This window comes from Triturus cristatus, chromosome 9 (genome assembly GCF_964204655.1).
Source record: "Triturus cristatus chromosome 9, aTriCri1.1, whole genome shotgun sequence".
Lineage (NCBI taxonomy): Eukaryota > Metazoa > Chordata > Amphibia > Caudata > Salamandridae > Triturus > Triturus cristatus.
This window is the reverse complement of record NC_140592.1, coordinates 557055106-557067299: the sequence shown is the minus strand read 5'-3', so window position 1 is coordinate 557067299 and position 12194 is coordinate 557055106. Positions and strand designations below refer to the sequence as shown.

Sequence of the window (12194 nt, the reverse complement as noted above, 5' to 3'; positions counted from 1 at the left end):
AGTCTGTAAGAAATAATCTATGTATTTGGAAAGATTTTCTAACGGCCCATTACATGCTGCAATAATGGGTCTTCCAGGTGGGGTGGTTAGACTCTTTTGGACCTTAGGTATAAAATAAATATACGGTACTAGTGGATGTTCTTTTTTTATAAACCTATATTCATCCCAACTCAAGAGTCCCAAACCTTTCCAAGCTAGCAAACTTTGGAATAACATATCTTGCATTTCTTTATATTTCAATGAAGTACTTTTTCTGTAACATTGGACGTCATTTAATTGTTTATATGCTTCCTTAAGATAATCCGATACTGGCCATAGGACAATGTTTCCACCTTTGTCCGAATTTCTTATTATCAAGTCCCCTTTCTGCAGTTTCTCCATCAATTGTTGATATTTTCTTTCTTCATTTGAATATTTTTTCTTTTGTCTATTGTTGGTAAGCGTCAGTCTTTTGATTTGCGCCACAACATGTTCATTAAATGCATCCAAGCCATCACTTGACGAAATAGGGATAAATGTGGATTTCGGTTTAAAATGGGTTTCTGATTTCTTTTGACCCATAAATGCTGCTGCTTCCTGCAGATTGTCATTATCCCCTGAAGCAAGTTGACACATATCCTGCAAAAGGCCTAAGTCTGAGATCTTCAAGCCTGGAGCCTCAATTACATTAGTTGGATTTATTCCATGGTCTATAGTTGCTCTTTGTAGATGATATTTTTTAAGCTTAAGTTTGCGGATAAATTGATACACATCAGCTCTTGTTTTAGTGTATTGGAAGTTTGATTCCGGACAAAAACTGAGTCCCAAACAAAGTAGTTGTCTTTCTGCTTCCGACAGCTCAATTGTACTGAGATTGATGATGGATTAAATTTTCTCATCTTCTGATACCCTGCCGGTGCATGATGCTTCTTTCTCCTTGGCTTCTAATATCTGCGACCTCTGCCCCGTTTCTTTTGTTCTACATCGTTTGCGGGCCTGGCGTCTCCCCCTTCTCCTCTGGCATCTTGTTTTGCCTTTACTCCTTGCGGGCGTGGTCTAAATGTATCCCTCCTGCTTTATTTCAGAACGTCCAATTCTTCCCCCAATGTCAGTTTCACTCCAGTTATTCTATTGGCACTTTCACTGTCCGATTCACTTTCAGGTGCCGAATTGGAAAGTGAAGACATTTCCACTTGCTGTTGTTGTAACCCTTTATTTCCATGAATACGTTTTTTAGCTGTGGCTGCTCTAAGCGAGTCATAACGGCGCGCAAAGGTAAAGATCTGACCATGTAAATAGTCATCTCGATCTCTTTTGAATTTATACGTTTTGCGTATTTTGATTTTATCTTCTTCTTTAGTTAACCTACTGGTCATATCCTTCCTCAGTTTTGTTGTCAGGTCCTGGTGGGACTCTTCACTCTGCTGTTTTATTTTGGCTACCAGGGCATCAATTTTAACCTGTAAATCTGCCCCGTCTATCTCTGCATATTTGACCAGGATTTGTACGAGGCGTTTTGACGATTCCAGATTACATTATCCCCATTCCGCCATCATCAAGGGGTTGGGTGCCTCATAACTGGGAGCCAGCATGATACGAAGCCCCCTGGGAATTCTTCCTACGTCCAAATACCTTTTAAGTGAACGTGCTTCCCACCATTTGGCCTACTCTTGCTTTTTATACTTTTCCAATAATCTGAAGGATTCCTTTAGCCCAGTAGGTTCAGTTCCGGTATTTATGCATGCATCATTGTTGTTAGTTACAGCCTCATTCTCTAAGGCATCTGAGAATATATCGTCCGCGGCGAGCTCACGGCTCTTCGTACGTCATCAGACATTTTGTGAGAAAAGATTTTTGAAAATATGCTTTGCTTAACCAGAGGTCGCCTCTGTATGTTGTGGGTATATATTGCACCGTGTGACTAGCCAGTCCTTGCGATATAATCACCCACTCTATTCCGGCCTCTTCTGTAAGCTTTAACCACCCGACCCAGTTAGCTGTTGTGCCAGTGCGCGTTTACCTTATACTGCCAGAGAGTTTCTCGTGTTGCCTCCGTCTCTTGTCTGCTCAGCCGAGCGACCTTGTTGACCGAAGCAAGATCTTCTGTTTCTTGTCTCAGTTCAGTTATCCACGCTACTTCTTTCGACTGCAAAATTAATGTCGCAAAGCCACATGGGGAGCTTACACCATTTCCTCATTCGGAACTCCACTGAGTGCCCCCGGGGCCCAAGCCAATTCAACACCACGAGCCCGCAGTGTTGAAAGCCGAGAAGCGCCGACGGGCAAATAGACTGCCTGTGGTAAAGCCTTCTTTTTTTGGGGGGGGGGGGGTCTACGATCCGGCGGCAATCCAATGCCGGTAATACTGCTCAGCAACTCGCGATATTCACCCGCTTGCGCACGGAAATCACCAGCGTAGACCAACTGTGTTCAGCATTATTTTATTTTCTCTGTATCAGGACGCGTTTCGGCCGTCCAAGCGGCCTTGATCACCTGATCATACGTCACGAGATTACCCATTTTTAAAGTGCAAGTGCAGCATATTCATTGATAGACATGAAAGACATACTAATGTTTGTATAAATACATTTCAACATTGTTTATACATTTTATAAGAATGTATTTTCCCATATATATTGGAAATCTAAAAGATATAATATATGAAAAATTAAATACCCAAGTGAAACGTTCAGATGCCACTTCCTATCATCAAGCATTGGGTGGGGCAATTCTCACTGCTGTGTCCTTAATAGAATTTAAACTTTACATTAAGATTTAGGACATTTTACATTCTATGTCAGAACCAGAGACGAGGATTATGCTAGTTTAACACTTGTCGCCGACCAAAGACGCTACGCTGGGGACTGGTTTGAAATAGAACCTTTTAAAGATTGAGTCGAAAGACCAGTCCGCTGCATTGAGGATATCCTCCAGACATGCACCCAGGGCAAATGTATTTGACACCATAGCTCCCCTTTCAGAATGTGCCCCAAACAATCTTATATCTATGCCAGCCTCCTGCATGGTCCATCAGAGCAATCTAGAAATAGTAGGGGAAGAGACTGCCTTGTGGGGCTTCCCAATGGCAATGAGTAGCTACCTTTTTCGAGGGGGTCGAATGTCTTACGTCATGGCCTTGCACGTCTTAATACTGCGGACTACTTATAACTTGGGAGACTCAGCAGAGGTGGGGTTTGAAAGAATGTGGGAATTACATCTGTGTCTAGATATATGGAAGGTAACCCCAACCAGGGAGAATACTCTACCTGTTATGTCCAGGGCTCTAAAGTCTGATACCCGTCTACAGGACACCAGGCATAGAAATGTAGCCAGTTTCTCTGACATCTCCTTTCTGGAGATGTATTTGTTTCTAGGCCAGGAAAGAAACAGATTTAACACCTTGTTAATGTCTCAAAGGATTGAATACCTCAGTAATGTAGGAAAGCATAATCAAATGCCCCTAAGGAGTTTACAGACTGGTGGCTGTTCATCCACAAGGTGGTCTCCAATCTGTAAACGCCCCTCTAAGATTGCAGATCGGAAGGTATTGATCAACCTATATGCCATGCCGTCTGAGGCTAGGGAATCAAGATGTCTCGGATGACACTAACCCATCCATCAAGACCAAGTCAATATGTACCGAATGACCGTCCTCTTTGTCCACACCCTGGATAGTAATGACGCAGCATGTCACAAACGGCCTGGGACTTTCCAACGTTCCCTGTATTCCTTCACACCATAAGTTGTAGAGTGCAGTCTAACACCAGACGGTAAGGGTTCCCACTCAATTACCCCCCAACTGAAGCGGAATCTGCTCTCTGGTGACATTGCATACTCCATCTATTGTAATACCAGCAAAAGAAATACAAGATTTGCATTCCATGAGTAAAGCATCAACTTTGCTGCATCATCACAGAAGAAATGGGATGGCTGAGTACTTAGGAACTTCAGTGTGGCAGGATGTGCCCAAAGAGTATAGGTTGTTCAATGACGGTTGTTCAATGACGCCCAAACATTTTTTGGAAGTCTGATACCTATGTTTCAAGCAAAAGCAACTGCTCGCCGGGTTCAGATCACCCGGTGGGAGCTAATGAAAGCCATAAATGCTACTGAAGATGGCTTTAATGCAATTAAAGAAGAGCAGCGTTCATCAGACTTATGGTGATGGAAAACAGATATGTTTTGGACTTAATGACAGCAATCGAAGGAGAAGTATGTATAAAACTTAATTCAGTATGCTGTACTTTCATACCAGCGAATGATGAAGATGAAGGAAATCTAACTCAGACCATATTGACTTTGCATAATTTGCATACACAGATGAAGAAAGAGGGGGGTGCTCCAGATGAGTTATTCACTGGCTGGTTTGATTGGGTGCCGTCCTGGACGTCGGGGTTGTCCAAGGCCTTGTTGCCTATAATAGTTCTGTTGCTACTGATGTGCCTAGTGTTTCAGGTTATCTTAGCATGTTGCAAGAGAGTTACAGCGAAAGTGGGAGGTATGCTCCCTATAATGAGAAATAAAGAGATGCAAAATTCAGAATTGGAAGAAATGCACAGGGGTAGTGAAGAAGTAGTCGAAGAATCGACTAGAGAGGGGAATGAAAGGAATCAAAACCCTAATTTAGATTTAGGACCTAATTATTCTGATTTACCTGTCATGTGCCCACACACTGTGATATATTATGTAAAGACAGAAAAACAGTATAATGCTGTTTAAACATGCATGTTAAAGTTGCACAATTGTATCTGGAAATAACCTACAGCCTGGTTTCAAAAAAGGTCTACATGCGGTCTGGTTTAAGTGTTTTTTTCCTCTTCATTGTATTTGGGCTGAGAATGTCCTGCCTAGAATATTTAACAGGAAATTCAGGCAGCGAGAATGTTTCCATTGTAGTCTGTAAGTTTGGCGTGAGAAGTCACGAACACAGGAAAGAGCTGTTCTTGAAATAAATATATGTAATCTTGGTGGGACATAACGGAAAAGCAGAAAGCTTTTTCTATTGTGAACATTGTACTAAATATGGATCTAGGCCAAAATTAGTATTATAAGAGTAGACTTGAACTGTATGTAAGTTGAGACTGACTTGCGCTTCTCTCATAGCACATCACTCTCCCAGCTGGGTTAGCCAGGCATGTACAATAAACCTTTTTGTACTCTTTTGTTGCAGATGTGGTGATTAAATGATTTGCACTGCTTAAAGGATTTTTTCCCCGACAACCCCATGGCATTAGTCCGGGCAATATAATTCTTTCAGTTCACTGATTCTGACCCAGCCCTTCTGCGCGCATTAGAGTTATGTGCGTTGATCGTGCAGTAACTAAAACAATGTCCTTTTCTTTTTGACAAAAGTATGTTTCTGCATTTCAATTACAACTGTACTCCGGCCAGTGAGGGAGTTGCAACATAACATTTAGTAGGATTCTAGGCACTTTTACAAAAGTGTCCTGTATGCCTCTTTTCTGTGCAGACATTTCCATAAATATCCTTTTTCAGCAAAATGCATACAGCAATCGTACATTTTCTGAGTTCAGCTATTTGACTTATTTTTTTATTTTTGACTTTTATATAGTGCTAGCTGGTCCTGAGGGTATCAGAGCGCTTTACAGATTATGACTTAGCTAACTAAATGAAGCATTTTTACACCCACTGTTGCCTGAAGCATTTTTAAACCCACTGTTGCCTAAAATTTTCTGAGAATCGTTCATGGTTTCAGTGAGCCATCGGAGTCTTTTGGGACTAAACTTCTAACCTGCCTTTGCCACAAATGGAAATACATTTTTATTCTTGAAATCATCTTTAATTTATGAAGGCACCCACATTATCTTGTAGCAATGGATGCTTCCACTTCTTGCACGGAATGTTGGATTTCTCGTTACTGCTGTAACTTATCTGTGTTTTGGAATGTAACCACCTCGTTTGGCATAGAAACAGATGGTTAGTTTATTTAAAAAGAGCACCGAATGCTGTCAAGCCTAGTAAGCAGTCTCTTTATTTGTATGTCATTTTTGAACGTGTGCGCCATGAAAAGTTTCAGCTGTTTCTGGACACAATCCATGGTATCTTTACAGCGGGTTCTTATTTATGGGGCAAAAGGTAAATAGCGGGTTGACCAATAACTGGCAATAGTGAATATTGGGTGCACGTGTGTAATACAAATATTTCTTCTCACACAAACAAAAGCACATACGGAAAATGGTAATTTTGTGGTTGGGGTCAACACCTAGAAACCCACACGACTGCAGGTGCATGAAGGACGGAGTATAGTAATAGCAATGTCATTAAGCGTGCGTGTGTATACACGCACACGTGTTTACCAATATTGCTCCTAAGCCTCTACCCTTCGTGTGTGTGTATATGTATATAGAAAAATTCCTCAAAATTTTCATATTATTCTACAAATAATGCAACTGATGGTTTCTCTGACAGTAAACTATCCTTTTGCATTTTTCTCAGAGTTGAAGCAGATCTCCAGAGTACACACTATAATAGTCTCACCTCAGTCTATAAATCTTAACACATTGACATTCTTCTTGCACCTTTCAACATACTTCAGAGATTATTCATTGTGCTCTGTTGGAAGGCAGTACTGCAAGTTTACCAGGCTCCTTCAATAAAATAGAACAAGCCTTTGCAACGCAATTGGTCACCGTCTCGCATTTGTGAGAGTTTGAGCTATTGGCGCGGGGAGATTAAGCGATTTCGCCGGAGGGCTTGAGCCTGGTTCCCCAGCTCCAAGGTGGGCAGTTCTGGCCGTTGCGCCCCTTTCTCCCTTTTCCAGGTCTATTCGCAATTATATAAAACTCTCTGCATAAAATGATGATTTAAGCATGACCACAGATATTTATAAAACATATTTATGAAATTCCAGATCTACTAATGAAGTAAGCGAAAAAGCTCTATGGATGCCCCCCCAGCTCCAAGGTGGGCAGTTCTGGCCGTTGCGCCCCTTTCTCCCTTTTCCAGGTCTATTCGCAATTATATAAAACTCTCTGCATAAAATGATGATTTAAGCATGACCACAGATATTTATAAAACATATTTATGAAATTCCAGATCTACTAATGAAGTAAGCGAAAAAGCTCTATGGATGCCCTTCTCGTTGTTGATTCTCTCAGAATTAGGGGAGTTTCTAAGCGAGTGCTTATTCTCTCACCTCACTCCTTCCAGACGTCACATCCGGCGCCGGGCCGCTTTCCACTGAAAGATAAACTCGCAACAGCAACGCCGCAGTCAGCAGGAAACCTAGAGATAGACCGAGCCCACGGAATCCAGAACGGGGCCCGGGACTAGGGGCGCAATATGACGACTGAGGTCCCATTGAAGGACGGCGACGGCGAGACAGAGACATCATTGCGGCGGGAGTACGCTAAGCAGAGCAGGACCGAATCGCTCAGCACCGACAAGTTCACAGCAGAGCAACAAAAACTATGATTGGACGGGGGACGAGAAAGAGCAGGCTCTGAGCGCAACGGATTTGATTGGAGAAAGAATCAAGAAAGACGAGACAAAAGGAGTACCGAGAGCTCGGCACCGACTGCATGTGAAACTATGTAAATAAAGAAAAGCCGGAGTTGTGAGTAGAATTAGCAGTAGCAACTTGAACATTTTGGCACAGACGTCCTGATAGCTCTGTCTTTTGAAGAGAGCACGGCCAGCTCCCGTCAACTCCGCTAGCATTGAAACCTCAGTTAGTTTAATTAATTTTTGCACTTCAGTGGCGTGACAAAGGCCCCCACAGTACCCTGGCCTGAGAGCTCGCGGGTAAGCCCCTCAGTTCCGTACGCCTTTGTGTATTGAGGAAACCGTCTTGTAAAGTTGTTACGCAGGGCTTTAAGTGGGATGGAGGGTGGTCTCTCTATAATTAAGGGCGTTGCTTAACTTTCCCATTACCTCTTAGGCAGGACCACAGCTCTGCCTGTGCGGGTGTGTTTCAACCAGTGGTCGAAGTGGGGAAAAAAAAGTAGGGGCATCAGGGGGCGGGAATATTCCGAGGATTGGGTCAGTGGGCGGAGTCAGAGGTGTGGCTAAAAAAAAGAGCAAAACATCCCAATTTTTAGTATGTTTGGCATTTCACTGACGAGTTACAGCTTATGATGTTATTTAATGCAACCAATAGATACACGTTTATTTGAGGTTTAATAGATGAGTTATTGACATTAAAATACATTTACAATGTAGGATACGTATTCAATCACAGAATGGCCCAAATACGCATATAGATGGAATCATAAGCCATTTGTGTCCGAGCCATGCAGTTTCTTTCATTAGCACTTCTCCTCCCTTTTTCTAACCATTTCTGAACATAACATTTGGCTTTAGATTCGATGACAGGAAGCCCCACGTGTTGGGGAGCACTGTTGATGACATCATTCTGTGCCCCACGGTCAATGCAAAATTGTATTCATGTGTTTTTACATGCTTCACGCAACATGTCATTAAGCCAGCATTAGATGCCTCTTAGTTTCCTGTTATTGTATCTAGACCTAGCACTCTAAAACAACCCAGACCTGTTGGTTTTGCAGATGCTTTTAGCAGTATCAGATGAATGAGATACAACTATTTTATGAGTAGTTTGTGTAATTACCACTCAAGTTAGATAGCTATCAGAATTGCAAATACATCAATTCTGAAATTATGAGACTCAAACATTGGTAGAGTCAAAAATAGGTAGTGGTCCTCAGATTATTTCAATCAGTTATTTTCTCCCCTACAGGCTACTATGCTCTGCAATCACTATTAGGCACCTTCCTCCTTTGTCTCTCCATGAGCACTGTAGGTGTATAGGAACACCACCCACCAGAGACTGCATGGGAGAAGTTCAAACATGAATGGCAAAATATCCTAGTTTGCAAATGTTTTCCACATAATTATAACTCTGCCGTGTTTGCCACATAAAGCACCATCTGCTTCATAAGCTGATGGTTTTACCTAAAAATTTGTTTGCATCTCAAATGGATCAAAACAACGTGACTTGTGTTGCTGTGAAGTGGAGGGCCCTTTACAAAGGTTGACTGGTCACATTCTCAGGGCTGCTATTAATGAGGCGAAAGCTTTACAGAGACTGTTAGTATGGGTAAAAATTTCAAAATAACAAAGTATCAGAAAATGTACCACATTAAGCTGCAGTCTTTCTTTGCTGCATAATTTAGTCAACACTGCAACATAATTTTGCCCTCCATTGCTGCGTAATTGCAGCGGCCCAAAAGCAGGCAGCACATGTTAAAAGTGCTTGCTGCTTGAAGCAAAGAGACACCGTGAAGTTTGAGAACTTAGGGACATATTTACGGGAATGGTGGTGCAACGCATCAAGTTACTTTGCTGTGCTGCCCTGGGTCACAGGGAAAGGGCAGAAATGCACCATCTTTATCCAATACGGTGCATTCCTGCCCTTTCCAAGTGTGGGTGCCGTTTCGTCAGCCTAGCGCCAACGCAGGCACCCTTGCACCATGGTGCAAGGGTGCCTCCATTGCATGCAGCACTGTTTTTGTGCACAAAAGCAAACCTGAGAGGCTTTTTCCTCTTTGTATGAGTGCGGCACATATAGAAAGAGGAAAACAGGGAAAAATAAAGATTTAACTCCTTGTTGTGCCTCCCTTGGGGAGGCGTCGGATTTTGAATCAGTCCCAGGTTTACAAGTCCTTGTAAATCTGGGAATGCATAAAAAACGTGAGAGTTGAGTGGGAACACCCACTGCAACGCCTCCCTTGTGCAGAGTAAGTCAAAGCAGCAATTTCCGATGTGTTGATTTACTCCATATTTATGAACCCATTCAAAGCCATGCAAAGTGGCTTTGCGTGGCTTCATAAATGTGATTTGCAGATTTGTGACGTGCATTTACCACGTTCCATGGTGCAAGCATGACGCAAGGCCCTTGTAAACATGCCCCTTAGTCTGGTGTGCATGCAAATCCTGCATTGCCAATCCCTGGTGAGTTGCATTAATACTACTGGAACAAGGCCAATGGAGGCACCTATGTGTGAGGCGGACTGGCCTCAAGGGTCCTGTGACCTCAGTGACAAAGTCACTGCTATTCTAGGGTGTGCTGCTTCGTAGGCCTACCCGCAAGACTGTAGGTGAACTTCAGTATGGATTGTGGTGGATAGGCCTTCAAGGTTAACCCACACTGGCCACCGGTAGGGTCCACCTGCTGGTGCTAAGAGACCAGGGCTTCTATGGTCTAGTATGGTCTTCTAAGGTCTAGTAGGGGAATGTGCTCCCTCAGGAGAGTGGTCTGGTGGACTGGTCATGAAGCCCGATTCCCCAGTTCCAGATTTTGTAGCTCTGGCCGTAGTGCCACATCCTATCCTCCTTGAGCACCCTTCTGTCCCACTGAGAGACACTTGCACTGCCTTCCGCTACAACCCAATTCTGCCCCATTATTAACACCTGGCTGTGACTCAATTCAAATTACACACTGCCTGAAAAAAGTAACAACATCCTTGAAAAAGCAAACACTCATAGGCACAGGAAGATTATGTAAAGCGTGCGAAATATAAGCAGGAACGACATGGCTACTTTAGTTTTGACACTCCTTTTTTAGAAATCAATGAGTGTTTTTTGCCTCAAACGTTGAGGACATGAAAACTGTGCTCTTAGTGTACACAGGTGTGCCTTTGGTGTACCCGTGGACAGCAAGGAAGGGCATAAGCAGGGCTCAGAAGATTAAGGGATTCTTGAGGAAAATCTGATCTGACTCACAGAAACCCACAGGGCTCTTCCACATTCATGTATCCAGCAAGCTGCTCAAACATCGACATTATGTATTCAAGTGTCCTGCTAACTATACCTTTTGAACTGTCTGGCTTGCTAACTCTCCTACCCACAAAAAACTTGAAAGTGCTCTTGAGGGTAAAAGGCAAAATTATACTTTCATTCGGTAAGTGAAGGATACATCCAACTTTATTTTTTGTAGCGACACAATCGTACATTAGTTAGGCTGTAATGCATTGCTAAAACAAAATCACAAACCTAAGAGGTCCCAAAGGCGAGACCTATTGGCTTTACCAATGCTTGTTTAGATATCTCATTTGCTAAATGGGGCACTTTTAATTTGGTGCCAGACAGGGCCAAACTGGGAACCCAAAGCAGCCCTGGCAAATTTGTGTCCATCCCCTGCACAGTGTGATGCATGCGAACGCAGCAAGCAAGCCTGATGACTGCAAAAGGGACACGGGAAGAGGGTCTTCTCTCCCCTAGAAAATTTTGGAAAAAATTACATAAATGGTACATTCTACAACACATTGTATTATGTATTCCATTGTATTAGCTTTTAGAGAACAGTAAATGATGACCTTACGGTGCACCAGGATGCGACAATCTTGTTGGGGCCCTTCAAGGAATCCCTCACTATCACCCTCCAACAGCGCCCCTCATCTCTCCACTGCCCCTTTCTCACATGTATTTAAATTGTTTTATAGTGCCTCTCATACCAGTGAGGGACTTGGAGCACTTTACATCATGCACACATACAGAGACAATTAATCATACATGTGTAAATCAATGTTTAGAAAATGTTTACAAGACGAGCGGCTAGAAGGTGTTAGGATTCACATGCCATTAATTCTGGTTGGCATTTTTTTAAGATCTGGAACACAACCCGAGGGTTCAAAATGTAACACAGTAGTTGGCTTTTCTAATAAGAATGTATTTCTTCCCAAACAAACCAATTTTAGCAGTATTAGGATAATGAATGACTGGGGAAAAAACATAACTTCCAAACCCTCACCATGCAGTTTACATGCAGCTCTCTGTGACAAAAGCAGTAACCGACTGAGCTTTGCCCATTAAATACAGTTCTGTGATTTGTATGGTACAGGTTCTTTGCTGCAGGCATTTTAACCCTCTGCGCTACAATGGATGGGTCAAAACTGGCAATAGACAATACTCCAATCTCTCTCCAACAGGACGATCAACCACCAGAGATATAAATCTTGACTCTTTTATTGTTGCCTGAAATCTGCTGGGCTTACAAGGAATACTGCAGTAATTTTTGCGTTTTTGAGAGTGAGAAGTGAGTCATTGTGCTGGACAGCCCTGCGGGTTTTGTTACTGGGGGTCGGTTTTGCAGCCTCCAGTAATAAAACCAGCCTCCCTTCCGATGCCCAGTACACCAGCCCGGCCTTGGTGCCTGGACTGATTTGTTTTCACAGTCAGACCCTGGATGGGGTTCACAAGGGGCTCTGGTGCTCGGTGTCACAGAAATGGACACCTCG

The 12194-nt window shown here is 42.9% G+C and overlaps 1 protein-coding gene across 1 annotated transcript in view; it reads right to left on the bottom strand.

The window, feature by feature from the left end:
• QPCTL (glutaminyl-peptide cyclotransferase like) overlaps window positions 1-7459 on the bottom strand; it is a 687611-nt gene extending 680152 nt beyond the window's left edge. The window contains exon 1 of the mRNA XM_085625556.1: window positions 7136-7459. Within this exon, the coding sequence (XP_085481682.1) occupies window positions 7136-7333 (198 nt within the window). The 5' untranslated portion in view covers window positions 7334-7459. The remainder of the gene's footprint in view (window positions 1-7135) is intronic.
• Between the last annotated feature and the right edge of the window lie 4735 nt (window positions 7460-12194).